At 44.6% G+C, this 15,159-nt stretch overlaps 1 protein-coding gene across 2 annotated transcripts in view; it reads left to right on the plus strand.

Moving 5' to 3' along the window:
* Positions 1-15,159, plus strand: part of SORL1 (sortilin related receptor 1) — a 185,752-nt gene that overhangs the window by 34,481 nt on the left and 136,112 nt on the right. For both annotated transcript variants that reach the window (XM_033208099.1, XM_033208100.1), the window contains exons 4-6: positions 2,207-2,368; positions 4,566-4,633; positions 11,396-11,576. In XM_033208099.1, the coding sequence (XP_033063990.1) occupies positions 2,207-2,368; positions 4,566-4,633; positions 11,396-11,576 (411 nt within the window). The remainder of the gene's footprint in view (positions 1-2,206; positions 2,369-4,565; positions 4,634-11,395; positions 11,577-15,159) is intronic.

The raw sequence follows: 15,159 nt of genomic DNA on the forward strand, positions 1-15,159 counted from the left end.
TTTTAGCTCAGTGCCTGACACATAGTGAGTGCTCTTGAAAATGTTTAGCTATTGCCATGGACAATAATACATTCTATGACTGGGTGCATGATTTTTAGATTCTCCAATGTGAGGCTGCAGGAAGCCATGGAGCAGATTTCTGGGGAAATCTTTTCAAACTGAGAATGCTTCCTTCCCCGATAACCTAGGTGGTTTGGGAGCGGGAAGATGGACTATGTTATTTCTGGGGAATACTTTTATGCCAAAATTATGATGATCCTCTTAGGATCATAATTGTTTTTTATAACATTGGATTTTCTTGTAGGTTTTGCTTTTAAAACATTTACTACCTTTTCCAGTTCGATTTAATGAGGCTTCTACAGAGTTTAGAGATTTACCTGAGATCTGGGGAGGAAACATGAGAGCGTAAATCCACAAAAAATGTCCCTGGGAAGTTTATGGTCTGGATTTGGGGAGAGAGTGCAAATGAAAAGGAGTGAGACCATCTGAAAGCAGCATGAGGCAAGTGCAAAGTGCTGGTCCACACAGAGGCTGTGCCGCTGAAAGGCTTCAGAGCTGGAGATTGATCTGGGTCAGGTGGAGTCCATTAGAGAAAGTGTCCTTGGGCTTATCCTGCAGGATTGCTTGACTTCTAGGATGTCAATGACTGGCTGTGGGTAGAACTAGGTCCCTGTTGCTCTGGTTTCTGATTCATCATCTCCTGAGCCTTCCTCATTCCTCCAGGAGCAGGGACTGGCCTCCGGGTCTTGCCAGGTGTGCTCGCGAGGCCTTACATCATCTGTGCTTCCCAGCCTTGTTTTCCATTTATTTCTCTCAGGCCCTCAGGACTGTCGGCTGGGTGCAGTGGCTCCTGCCTGTAATCCCAGCACTTTAGGAGGCTGAGGTAGACTGATGGCTTGAGCTCAGGAGTTTGAGACCAGTCTGGGCAACATGGCGAGACTCTGTTTCTACAAAAAAAAAAAAAAAAAAAAAAAAAACGACATAGCTGGGTGTGATGGCACACACCTGTAGTCCCAGCTACCTGGGGGGTTGAGGTGGGATGATCTGAGCCCGGGGAGGTCAAGGCTGCACTGAGCCATGATTGCGCCACTGCACTCCGGCCTGGGCAACAGAGTGAGACCTTGTCTCAGAAAAACAAGACTCGTCAAACCCATGCTGTATCTCTTTTCCCTGTTTGTGCCTAAACCCGCGCCACCCTAGACATGGAATGTTCTTTCCCTGTGGGTGTCTCGCCTGCCCTTCGAGGCCCATCTCGTCCATGAATCATTTCTCATCTCTCAGCCTGGACTGGTACTCATAGGACTCTGGTCATGGCTTCTCATTCAGCCTCACTTTCTCTTGACTGATGGTTAGCCCTGGACATGTCTGTCTTCCGTGTTAGATTTCGGGCTACTTGAGGGAAGGCGTCTCGGGTTTTTGTGGCAGCTCCCGAGTGTCTGGTCTATGGTGGGAATGCAGCACACATGTGTTAGGTTGAATTGCCTGGATCCTTCTCCCCAGGGAACTCTTTCATTTCAGCCACAGTCACTGTCCAGCCTAACTTGTTCAGATTCACTCATCCATGCAGAAGCTAGGTAAGGTGAGGACCCTGCTCACCAGAGCCACTTCCTGCTCTGCCCCAGAGTGAGCCTGCCAGCCACAGTGGCAGCCTGGTCCCCGGAGCTGCCGGTCATCTGGCATAACAGCAAGGAGAAGCTTAACTTCTTAGATGGCAGTGATTTTAGTGCTTTTCCTGGAAAGCCATGTCCCATAACTGCTTGGAGGATGCAGGGAGACTCAGCCATCCCATCTGTGTTTAGCCAATCTGAAAAGTAGGGCTTCTCTGTCCCAGATGCCAGTACCTACCCTCTGATTGTGACTGAGTGACCCGCTAGGGAGCGGGAATTGCTAATTCCGTTGAAAGGAAAAATCAGAAAGGTTTGACCAGCTTCATTACCTGGTTAAACAAACCCACCTTATAGCTTCATCCCAGTCCATCTCCAGGCCTCCTCTTTTGTTGAGCCTTGTTTGGACTGTACCGGTATCTTTTTATTGCCAAGAGGTGGGGAGAAAGCCATTGTGGAAGCCCTGTAAGGCCGTGGTACCTTCTTGGTACAGGTTGGCCCCTGCACATGTGTGTACTTGCGTGGACTCGTACATGGTTTAGGGGAGTGTTGGGCAGCTCTGGACAGGGCCCGCTCTGAAACTTACCTGTTTTCCCTTGCAGTACATCTTTGCAGACGCTTATGCCCAGTACCTCTGGATCACGTTTGACTTCTGCAACACTCTCCAAGGCTTTTCCATCCCATTTCGGGCGGCTGATCTCCTCCTACACAGCAAGGCCTCCAACCTTCTCTTGGGCTTCGACAGGTCCCACCCAAACAAGCAGGTAAGAGAGCTTTCGGAACCCAGTTGCACGGGGCTCCTCTAGTTTTCTCCTCTGCCTGTGTGATTGTGTGTCCTTTGAGTGACCTCGCCTCCTGCCTGTCCCTCCTTCTCTCTCAGGCCTAGCCTTTGTAGCTATTTCCCTTACCAGGGCTCAAGAAAAATATCTCCTCCTGGCATTCTCAGTCGGCAGCCCAGCCAGCCATCGGCACCCAGCACTTGGCAGACCCCGTGGGTTAAACATCATGCCCTTCTCCATGCAGTTGCACCTTTGTTAGCCCTTGGGGTAAATCGAGGCTTTGGAATTTAATCAGAGAGAGAGCCAGGTAGAGAAAGCTGGAATCTGAGCTCTTCTGGGACCTCTTGTTGAATTTCTGTTCTGCTTTCCCCATCCTCCACCTTAAACACTGCTTTTGCCTCCCATTTATTTGAAGTTACCACTAACAGTAATAGTCTTCCTTTGAGTGTGTGCATGTGTATCATATAAATGTGTGTATTCTCCTCCTTCAATCCAGGTTTGATGGAAATCCGAGAGATGAGGAAAGAGCCTGAGTCAGATTTATATCTCAAGGTTGCAACTTGTCAAGTCAAGGATATTGGTTTGGCAAAAATCTGTGAAACTTGTAGATCCTGTATGATTGGATTTACAGTGAGCCTTCAATGTTTTTGCTCAGAGAAACCTTGGAACATTTCTTTGTAGGTTGTTTAACCAAAACACAGATCTGTTTACCTTTGCTTGCCTTAGGGAGTAACCTAAGTATGGGCTGGGTCAGTTTACCAATGGAGGGGGAATTATCGTTTTTTTGGGTCTCATGCTTCTTTTTTTTTTTTTTTTTTTTTGAGATGGAGTCTCCCTCTGTCGCCTGGGCTGGAGTGCAGTGGCCGAATCTCAGCTCACTGCAAGCTCCGCCTCCCAGGTTTATGCCATTCTCCTGCCTTAGCCTCCGGAGTAGCTGGGACTACAGGCGCCCGCCACCTCACCCGACTAGTTTTTTTGTATTTTTTAGTAGAGACGGGGTTTCACCATGTTAGCCAGGATGGTTTCCATCTCCTGTCCTCGTGATCCTCCCGTCTCGGCCTCCCAAAGTGCTGGGATTACAGGCGTGAGCCACCGCCCCTGGCCCGGGTCTCGTGCTTCTTAATACATGGTTGCTAGGGCTGGAGGAACCCTCAGATTCCATCTGTGGAAGTTGAAGGGCTTTGGCAAAGATCAGCGTGTTAATTCCTCGTTGTCACAGCCGTGTATTCAGCTGGTTCCCCGCGGGGCTCTGTACTTAGCTGGTGTCCTCTGCATTCATCTTTAATTACCAGAGTCCATTACTGTTTTTTTCTTCCTTTTTTTTTTTTGTGTGTGTGTGTTAAAATACTCATAATGTACAATGGACTGTCTTGACCCTTTTAAGCATGCAGTTTAGTGATATTGAGTACATTCATATTGTTTTGCAGCCGTCACCTCCATCCATCTCTAGAACACTTTCCATCTTGCAAGACTGAAACTCTAAAACCATTAAATAATACCTCTCTGCCCCCAGCCCCTGGCAACCACCATTCTACTTTCTGTCTCTATGCTTTTGCCTACTCTAGGTACCTCCTAAGTGGAATTATATACTATTTGTCCCTTTGTGACGGACTTATTTCACTTAGCAGAATGTCCTTAAGATTAATCCATATTGTAGCATGTGTCAGTTTTGTTTTGCTTTTTAAGGCTGAATAATATTCCATTGTATGCACAGACCACAGTTGGCTTATTTGCTCATCCCTCATGGATGCTTGGATTTCTTCCACATTTTAGCTGTCGTGAATAATGCTGCTGTCTGTGAAAGGTTTTTAAGGACACTGTTTCTTCGGTGAAAAGTGCTGAGTATAATCATCCTTTTGTTTTTACCATTACCTAGAGGCTAGTCTTAAGTGAAATATAACTTTTGATAATCCATAAATAGAAGGCAAGTCCTACTCCTTTTTCCTTCCAGTTGCTATTGAGAGAAGAACACACATGTACACAGTTGTCTTTCCTTTCTTGCCCTTGTTTGCTTTTGGAGCAACTGAGCTGACTTTGGCACTCCCAGTGCCTGCCTTCACAGACAGCGTGTCATGGAAGGTGGGATTTCAGCGGGTGTTTGATGGTGATGCCATTCAGGTTGTATTATACATGTCTCTTGCATCATACATGCCTCTTGCCTCATGACCACTTGTCTTTGCAGCTGTGGAAGTCAGATGACTTTGGCCAGACCTGGATCATGATTCAGGAACATGTCAAGTCCTTTTCTTGGTAAGTTGTGTCATCTAAGAAATCTTGATGTACATGACCTCCTTTCTCCAGTTCTAGCTCCTTCATGGTGGACAAACCTGCCCTCACCTGAAATGTCAAGCGTTTGTTCAGGAGATAACATTTTTCCAGATCTGAGAATTAGAGTTGCAAGTACAGTGATCTCACTGGGGGAGAGTGGGGAGGAGGAGAGAGCAAGGTTATTTATGAGAGGAGTGGTAGAGCTTTTGCATTTTTCAGTGCATCAGGGAACCCAGGGGAATCTTGAGGCCCTTGCATGTTTGTAGAGTTTCATTTTTAGAGCATCATGTTAGCAGTGGGAGTTTTTTCTCTATATAAAATTCATGCATTTCGCTGGGCACAGTGGCTCACGCCTGTAATCCCAGCACTTTGGGAGGCCGAGGTGGGCAGAGCACCTGAGATTGGGAGTTCAAGACCTGCCTGGCCAACATGGTCAGACCCTGTCTCTACTAAAAATACAAAAATTAGCTTAGCATGGTGGTATGCACCTATAATCCCAGGTACTCGGGAGACTGAGGCAAGAAAACCGCTTCCACCTAGGAGGCAGAGGTTGCAGTGAGCCGAGATTGCATCACTGCACTCCAGCGTGGGCGATACAGTAAGACTCTGTCTCAAAAAAAAAAAAAAAAGAAAAGAAAAAAATTCTGCATTGGTTCATAACATTTTCTTGAATGTCTGTTAAATATAAAACCTACTGGATGGTTAAGGGTATAAGAAGTTGAATAATTTATGGATATAGTTATTAAGGAGAGGTAAGGAAAGACATTTCAGATACATAACACACATCGTGAAAGGGGCACAGAGGTAACAGACATCACATGAGAAGCTAGAGAGAGGACTTACCCTTCCATATGGGAGGATCATAGACAGCTTTGTAGAGGAGGTTGCCCTTGATCCAGGATGTGCACAACAGGTAGGATGTACCTGTGTGGAGGTGTGAAGGACAGGAATTCCAGGCAGAGGAACAAAGTGGCCAAAGGCACAGGGATGAGCCCATATGGTGCTTGGATAGAGAACATGAACTCTTCATATTGGGTGAAGTTTTGAAAGGGAAGATGGTATTAGAATCTGCATTGTTCATAAAGGAATCTGGGCTCCCTTCTGAAAGCAATGGGATACCACTGTAGGTTTTTTGAGAAGAAGAGTGAAATAAACAGGCTGTACTTCAAGAAGTACTTGTTCTAAAAGTAAATAGTAATATACTTATTGTAATTTGCCATGACAGTGATAAAGTAGTACAGGATCCTGAATTATATGAATTTGTACATGTGTAGGCAAATGTGTAGGACAGATTTCTGGGAGTGGGTATGCTGGGTCAGTGGGTTTATCTAACAGCTGTCCATTTACTCACACGGATGACTGATAGGTATTGCAAACTTGACATCTCCCAAATTGACTCTTGATCTTCACCACCCCGAATCAACACCACCCATAATTTTTGGAGTCATTGTTGATTTCACATTTGTTCTATGCTTTACATTCATTCTATTAGGAAATCCTATTGGTTCCACCTTCAATATGTATCTAGAATCTTCTACTCAGGTACCACTTTTACTGCAAGCCTCCAGTGTCATTGCTCATTAGTCTCCCAACTAGTCTTTCTGCTTTTACTCTTGTTTTTCTACCGTTAATTCTCAGCATGTGGTTGGTTTGAGTCTATTCAAACAAATTAGATCATTCTGTTCCTCTGCTTTGAACCCTTTAATGCTTCGTCATTTCTCTCTGATTAAATATCAGATACCTTCTTACCACAGGGAACAGGATGTTTGCAATTGCTGTTTTCTCTGCCTAAAATACTCCCACCCAAGATACACTTTACTGCTTACTCCCTTACCTCATTCCAGTCTTTGCTCAAATAACATCTTCTAAATGAAGCCCACCTCATTTATGCCCACCTTAGGATCCTATTTAAAATTGCACCTGGCCAGGCACGGTGGTTCACACATGTAATCCCAGCACCTTGGGAGGCCGAGTTGGGTGGACCATGTGAGGTTAAGAGTTTGAGACCAGCTTGGCCAACATGATGAAACCCCGTCTCCACTCAAAACACAAAAATTTGCTGGGCATGGTGGCAGATGCCTGTAGTTCCCAGCTGCTCAGGAGGCTGAGGCAGGAGAATCGCTTGAACATATTAGGTGGAGGTTGCGGTGAGCCGAGATTGTGCCACTGCACTCCAGTCTGGGCAACAGACCAAGACGCTGTCTCAATGAATGAATGAATGAATGAATAAAAATAAAATTGCACCTACTCCCCCATTACTCCCAGTCTCCTATACTGTATTCTGTTCTGTTTTGCAGAGCACTTTACCACGTTCTAATACACTATTATTATGGTTATTATTTGTCTTTCTTCAATAGAGTGGAAGCTCCCCAAGGGCAAAGATTTTTGTAAGTTTTGTGCACTGATATATCCACAGTGAATAAATCCTTAAACTTGTAGCTTTGGGAGAGATTGCCAGATTTGCTATAGAAAGTGTCAGGTTTGCCCTCATCTCAACAATATACAATAGTGTCTCCCTCCACAGCCAGTATGTTAGGGAAGAAATATTATCTCTGTGGTTTTAATTTGCATTTTCCTTATTACGAGTTAGAACATCTTTTAATCTGCTTAAGGGTCTTTTTTTTTTTTTTGAGACAGACTCTCACTCTGTTGCTCAGGCTGGAGTGCAGTGGTGCGTTCTTGGCTCACTGCATCCTCTGCCTCCAGGGTTCAAACAATTATCTGCCTCAGCTTCCCGAGTAGCTGGGATTACAGGTGCCTGCCACCACGCCTGGCTAATTTTATTTATTTTTATTTTATATTTTTTAGTGAGAGTCTCACTAAAAGTGAGTGCAGTGACAGTATCATAGCTTACAGCAGCTTCAAACTCCCGGGCTCAAGTGATCCTCCCACCTCAGCCTCTCACGTAGCTAGGACTACAGGCATGTGCAGCCATGCCTAGCTAATTTTTAAATTTTTTTTGTAGAAAGGAGGTCTCCCTGTGTTTCCCAGGCTGATTGCAAACACCTGGCCTCAAGCAGTCCTCCCACCTTGGCCTTCCAAAGTGCTGGGATTGTGCTTTGTTTTATTTATTTGCTTGTTTGTTTGTTTGTGTAAGTATGACCAGGCTGGAGTGCAGTAGTGTGATCTTGGCTCACAGCAACCTCTGCCTCCCAGATTCAAGTGATTCTCCTGTCTCACTCTCCCGAGAAGCTGGGATTACAGGTGCCCACCACCATGCCTGGCTAACTTTTGTATTTTTAGTAGAGATGAAGTTTCACCATGTTGGCCAGGCTGGTCTCAAACTCCCAAGCTCAGATGATCTGCCCACCTCAGCCTCCCAAAGTGCTGGGATTACAGGTGTGAGCCACTGTGCCTGGCTTCATGCTCCTTTTCTATTTGATTATTAGTGTTTTCATTATTGATTTCAAGGAGCTCTTTATATATTTGAGGTTAGCCCTTCAGCTGTAATATGAGATAGATTGTATGTGTGTGTATTTATATTTCTATCTCCTAGTTTTTCATGTGTTTTTAGATTTTTACTAGTAATTTTAGTCCTCATTACGTGTAATGGTCCCAGAAGATGTAGATACTGCCTTTCTTTTAGTTCTCCATGTAAAGTGAAATGTCTTTTAGTTAGTATTGCTTCCTTAGTAATAGAGGATGGTAAAGATGGAGCTGGTATGTTGAGGAGCCTTACAGCTGACCATTGTCAGACACCCATAGATTCTTGTTTATGTTTCCACAGAGGGTAGCTGTTTCTGACCCTTTTGCTATTTTCCTTGAGCAGAAGTTGTGGGATCTTAGTGAAATTATAACCACAGTCTCATCTAAGGACACCCTGTGCTCAAGGAAAACCATTAGAACTTTCTTTTGCTTGATTTGAATTTTAAGGGGAAAAATTGTTCTTTTATCTGTTTAAGAAACTATAAGAGGGCAAACCAGCAGAATTACTAGATAAGGGAACATACAATTTAGAAATTTTTAAGTTCTAAAATTATATTGTACCTTCTGCCTCTGTGTAGATATACAGATGTCTTGGGAGAAAGGACTGGTTTATCTCATTTAAGCTAATGACACGTCGGTTAGGGGATTTTAGGCTATTTGCGGGATTTTTCCCCTTAGGTTTCCCCATAGTAAGTGAAAGTGTAATCTAGTCTGTCAGAATAATGACATACATTTGTTCAACAATGCTTGGCAAGTTGGGAGCAGCAGGAGTGGGAAAGCTTATCATTTACATGGTTGGGAGCTGGAGATTGGCTGGACAGAACAGTGGAAGACCTGGAGGGGAGCTGAGGGGACTAAAGATACCCTGTGGAGTATCACTGAGGGATTTCAAGTGAGGCCAGGTGAGGCTGGTGACTGCTCAGAGGTAGAGCAAGGAGTGGAATTTCTCAATGAGGGCAAAGACAATAGAAAGTAGGTGTCAGTGAGCGCAAGACATTGGAAGTCTAAGTGATTGCAAAGTATAAGAACTTGTAGGTGGAGCAGCTTGCAAAAATGGGAGGTCCAAATATGGATTACGGAAGAAAATTGGGATGAAAGTCATAGTCCTTTCTATCTCTAGGTGTTGGCTGCTGCTTTTGGCTAGGAAGGAATAATAGAGGTGAGCTGGGTCTCAAAATAGCTCAATAAAGGTTCCTTCCTCTGCCGTTTTAAAAATACCAAGCAGCCTCATTTTAATTTGCATATCCTCTGGCTAGAGGAAGTACTTTAATCAGTACTTCTAATTGTGGAAAAGAAGAGAACATGCCACCACCCGCCCACACATGCAACAGAGGATCTGATAATGAAGAATAGTTTTCTCCCACACTAGGACCAAGGCTGCTGGTTTCTCCGTTGCCCTAAGAATCCAGATTGTAGGGCAAAACTCAAGTCTTGCTCTCGTTGTAAAAAGAAGCACTTTTTTCTTTGTTTTTTTTGAGGCAGGGTGTTGCTCTGTTGCCCAGGCTGGAGTGCAGTGGCACAATCATGACTCACTCAGCCTCAAACTTCTAGGCTTCAATCCACCCACCTCAGCCTCCTGAGTAGCTGGGGCTACAGGTGTGCACCAATGTGCCTGGCTATTTTTAAATTTATGTTTTATAGAGGTGGAGTCTCACTATGTTGCCCAGGCTGGTCTCGAACTCTTGGGTTCAAATGGTCTCCCTCCCTACCCTGGCCTCAGCCTCCCATAGTGTTGGGATTACAGGTGTGACCCACTGCACCTGGCAAAAGAGGCTCTTGTTTCTCTGTTTCTTATCTTCCTTTGTGGGAGGGGTAGGGGAGAATATGCTCTTGACGGTGTATCTCTGAAGGAATTTTGACACAATTACCTTCTTTATTCTGAGAGCCATCATGCATATGGAACTGTATAAGGGCAATTACCTAACTGAGGCCTTCTGCCTTTCCTTGAGTCATCACTCTGTATTCTTACTACAAGACTATCTTCCTGACTTTTCCGTTTATTTTTTCCATTTGCTGAATGGTTCCCATGGCCTTGGTGTTCTTGAGAATGTTAGGAGACCTGACGCAGATGAGTTGTCCTCTGAGCTGCTGTGTGGGGCTTCTTTGGGGAACACTGGCTCGGAAGTTCTTCTCCAAGGTAGTTTGGCCTGGTCATTCTGTGTGTTCATTTTGGATTAGCTTCTCGAATTGCCCCACAGATCCAATGCAGAAAGTATCTCTTCAGCTAGGAATACTATAGGGTGAAAAGAAATCTAAGACATGGTTTTCCAAGGCATCTATACTATGTCTAGGAAGCTCAGACAAATACATAAATGGTGAACAATAAAATACAGTGTCTAAGAGGCATTACTGCGTAAAGGAATAAGACTGATTCTAAAAAATCACCCAACTAAAGGGGTTTTATACCTTTGTTTGGAGTTCAAACTCATATGAAAGGCTTGGAATTGGGTGCTGCAGAGGGATGTTTTGCTTGTGTTGGGAGAAGAGAGGACAGCACTGAGGAAGGCTTCCTGGAAGATGAAGACTTGAACTGGATGACAGAGGAGAGTAGGAATTGGATGGAGGGATCAGAGTGTGTGCAGAGGGCATCTCTTCGTGGGAGTGTGGTGTTTGCAAAAGCACAATGGGAGAAAGGTGTCCTCCTTTTCTGAAGGACATCAAGGACATCTCTTCGTGGGAGTGTGGTGTTTGCAAAAGCACAGTGGGAGAAAGGTGTCCTCCTTTTCTGAAGGACATCAAGGAGATCAGTATGAAAGACTTTGTGGAAGAGCCTCATGGGAGACGAAAGGCACAGGCAGCTCCAGGTTGCCTAGATCCGTGACATTGGCAGGGGACAGGGCAGTGACGGGGCAGCGTCCCTTGGAAGGATCAGGCTCAGAGGTTCACAATGTGGTTTCTCCAGTCATGTTCTTCAGAGGATGTAGCCCCTTGGGAAAACTCTCCTTCATTCCTCTGAGATGCATAACTTGAGACCAGAAACTTGCTTATAGCTGCAAGCAGTCCCTTGCTTATTAATTTTGAAAAATTTTATCTTGTACTACTACTTTTTGCCCTTCCCAAGCAGGGCAGGGTTGCCTTGAGCGAAACCCAGGATGCTTTGAAAACAACATAAAACACTTTACAAATGGCAATTTTGTCCCCTCTATCCTGAGTCAAGGAGTAACCAAAGGGATATGTTTGAGGCACGGAGAGTATCGTCTGTAGGTCACACCATGGTAGGCCTAAATTCTAGTTGATTTTCCTCATTGCAAAGCCTCCATACCTCTAGTAATTAAATGTGCAAATGATAACAACCTTTTTTTTTTTTTTTCCTGCCAGGGGAATTGATCCCTATGACAAACCAAATACCATCTACATTGAACGACATGAACCCTCTGGCTACTCCACCATTTTCCGAAGTACAGATTTCTTCCAGTCTCGGGAAAACCAGGAAGTGATCCTTGAGGAAGTGAGAGATTTTCAGCTTCGGGACAAGTACATGTTTGCTACAAAGGTGGTGGTAAGTTGAATGCACTAACGAATAAACTGTTTTTGAGTTTCCTTTGTGAAGTTTGGCATTCTGTGATTAAACAGGTGAGTTGGCATACACAGGAATTGGAAGGATGTGCTTGGGACGGATTGACTGAAGGATTCTCAACATTGACGACATTGACGAACATTCCCAAAGGGCTTGGCAGGTGCTAGGAAGTCAGAGGAGTGGAGAGGCCTAGGACAAACACTCAAAGTGGTTCTAGGCTCTAGGAATTTGGTTGTTTCCTGGTAGCCGAGCATTCTTGACGAAGACTATTTCTTTGAAATCCCTATGAAAAGAGCCAAGAATGGAGGGGGGACGGTGGTTCAGTGGTTTCTTTCCTTTAATCCCACTGCCTGATTTCCTTTAAACTTGGGCTGGTTTCTTTGAGATTTTTCAACACATGTTAATTTACATAGCTAATAGGATGTGTAGTCATTGGCTAGTGGGAGTTAATGCTCTAAGAAAAGCAGTAATTAAGCTTCCAGCTGTCAGTAAGTAGCTTAACTCTCAGCCTTTGGGAAAATCTTCCCCTTGATTTGATGTGTTGGAGCCAGATGCTGAAATGGCGGGCTTGCTCCTTTAAAACCAGAGTTGATTACTTAACAGGACTTGTCTTGAAACTGTATCGAGTTCAGTCTTTATCACCCTGGTTGTAAAGGAAGAAAACCAGGCCCAGTCGAGGGCAGGTGGGGCTCTTATTTCTGGGAGGCTACTAGCTTGCTTTCCTGATGGTGCCCTTCCCTTGTTGACTCAGGCTGTGTTGAAGGCCTTTGCTAACTGGGAGGTTGCTATATTGTCTGTCACTGTTAACCTTAGAGACTGAAATCAGAGGTAATGTTTTCCTTCAGGTTCCCATTTACTTCTATAATTGGTAGCAGGCCAGGTGGAAGTAGGTCAACCTTCTTGGTAGGATTTTAGGGTCAAGAGGGGACCTCCCCAGCAGGAAAAGCAGGGAATAAGGACAGAATGAGAAGAGAGATGTGGGTGGGTAAAGGCTAGAGGCATTTTCAGTTACACACGTTGCAAAATGTTCTGAAAAACCATTAGCCTATGGCAATTTTTCTTGTCGGGCCATTTGCGTTGATCCGTAGACATCGGTTCACTGCCTTCCTGCTTTGCTTGTCTCTTTCTCTATCTTTCTTTTAGTCACACACGCACAAATATGTACAGCAGCCCAGAAACATAAGCATCCTTGAATGACTTTGGGCAGGGATGGGGTGATGGGAACACACAGATGAGAAATCAGGCCCAAGCACTGGTGTCTTGTGACATCAGTTGGACAGTCTTGAGTTTTCAGTATGGTCTAAAACCTTGTCTTCAGTTCTCCAGGGTTTATAGGCCTTTTCTGCCTTAGTTCCTTGGGCCTGGAGTTATTGTATGATTTTAATTCTGAACGCTAAAACACATTGGCTGACTGCCTGGTTTGTCCTCCTTTTTGTGTGAACCAGGGCAGAATGGATAGCTGTTGTGCATTTCTCTTAACTGGGTTATTCCTAGGTGTCACGGCCGAGAGTTTAAGTTATATCCCAGCTGGACCGGGCATGGTAGCTCATGCCTGTAATCCTAGCACTTTGGGAGGCCAAGGTGGGTGGATCATTTGAGGTCAGTAGTTCGAGATGAGCCTGGTCAACATGGTGAAACCCCATCTCTACTAAAAATACAAAAATTAGGCTGGTGTGGTGGCACGTGCTTGTAATCCCAGCTACTCGGAAGGCTGAGGCAGGAAAATTGCTTGAAGTCGGAAGGGGAGGCTGCAGTGATCATGCCATTGCACTCCAATCTGAGCAACAGAGCAAGACTCCATCTCAAAAAAAAAAAGAAAAAAGAAAAGAAGTTATATTCCAGCTGGAGCTTTCTGTGCCCTCCATTCCAATCTAGCAACTATGTCTGTTCTCCAGATGTATCTGATTGACAGAGTGCCTGTGGTGAGTTTTTAATTAAACCTAGCCAGCGGTAAGATTAGGGGTCACGTTTGTTTCCATCTCACTAATACAGTACCCAGTGCCTTGCACAATGGTACACAGCAGATGTGCAATGGACTTGAATGAATGCCATGTTGGCCCACGTAATTTAAAACGTAGTCAATTTTTAGAAATGTGGTGGGAGAGGTTTTAAATTTTTGGTACTTTTATAGGCAATTCTTAACTCTCTGTATGGCTTATTTATTTATATGCTGTTGGTGGCGAAACTGTAGTTATGTGTTGACTCCTCCTCCTGCACATGGATGAGCCACCAGAGTCCAAGGTCAGCGGTGTTAGCAAGAGGATGTAGGTAAGATGAGTTGGGCCACCACGGAGAGGTGTTTCCCAAATTGTGGTCGTAGGAGTACCCACGTCAGCATCAGGCAAGGACAGTTGTTACAAGTGCAGATTGCAGGGCTCAAATGCACTTTTCCCCAGAGCATCCCAAGGTCGTCTAAGAATCACCAGTTTGAGAAACTCTGCCCTGAGCCTTCTACAGGCAGATGCTTCGAATGACAGAGTTGTACTACTGTCCAGGGAATATTTCTGAAGGGATGGATTGATGAGAAAAGAAACACAACTGGCTGTGGACAGCACATAAAATATGTGCCTTCCTCATTATTGCATCAGACTGCTAAACCACGAGGATAAACAAAGTTGGCCTTGGTCAGATAATCCTCTCTCAGTAGGAGTGTTGAAACCTGCAAGTGTAACTTTTTATCTGGGATTTGCCTAGTTCTAAGGCTGCCTGAGCTTGGGGAATTCCAGCTGGCTTTAGTGTTAAATGAATTCAGATCAAATTGGGAAAATCAAAGAACTGATTTTAAAACTACAGAAAGTTGGTTTTGTGTGATTAACTCTTTTGCTTCCTTCCAGCGCCGTGAATAATTATAGTCCTTTGCAAGTTGCTGTTTCAGCCCCCTGGCTTCTGGACTGGAGCTGGTGTCCAGGTCTTCAGAACCTCTTGGTACCCTGTTGGCCTTGCTCTGGCTTTGTAATGTGCTTTGTATCTGTTGCCCTTAAGCTGTCTTGTTTAATTTTTATTCCTTGCTTTTTGACATAAAGTTCACTTATTTGTCTTCATAGTCTACATCAAAATGATAGGGCCATTAAAGAAACAATGACGTTCCTCTGTGATTTGTTAATTCGGTAATATACAACTGTGAGACTCTTTCAGTAGATAACAGTAATTGCCGAAAAGCTTGAGGTGGGTCAGGGTTAGCGACTCCCCTACAACCTCACAACCTCACTACCAGATTAAGATGATCGTGCAAGCCAGGCTCAGATATTCCTGGCACAAATGTGTATCAGTAAGCAAAGACGTGATCTGTGGACTTGAAGTCTCTTCTGTGTCCTTACAGGTGATGCAGCCACCCATGCCTTGCATGCTGCACACGCTATGTTCTAGAGTGGATGCTAGGAAACTGTGGACCACCACCTGTTTTTGTAAATGAAGTTTTACTGGGACACAGCCATAGTCATTGCTTATGTGTGGTCTAAGGTTGCTTTCATGCCCCAGTGGTAGAGTTGCATAGTTAACTATACAGAGGCAGTATGGCTCCAAAATCCGAAAATATCTATTATCTGGACCTTTACAGATAGTTGTC

Source organism: Trachypithecus francoisi, unplaced genomic scaffold (genome assembly GCF_009764315.1).
Source record: "Trachypithecus francoisi isolate TF-2019V2 unplaced genomic scaffold, Tfra_2.0 Lachesis_group8, whole genome shotgun sequence".
NCBI classification, from domain to species: domain Eukaryota; kingdom Metazoa; phylum Chordata; class Mammalia; order Primates; family Cercopithecidae; genus Trachypithecus; species Trachypithecus francoisi.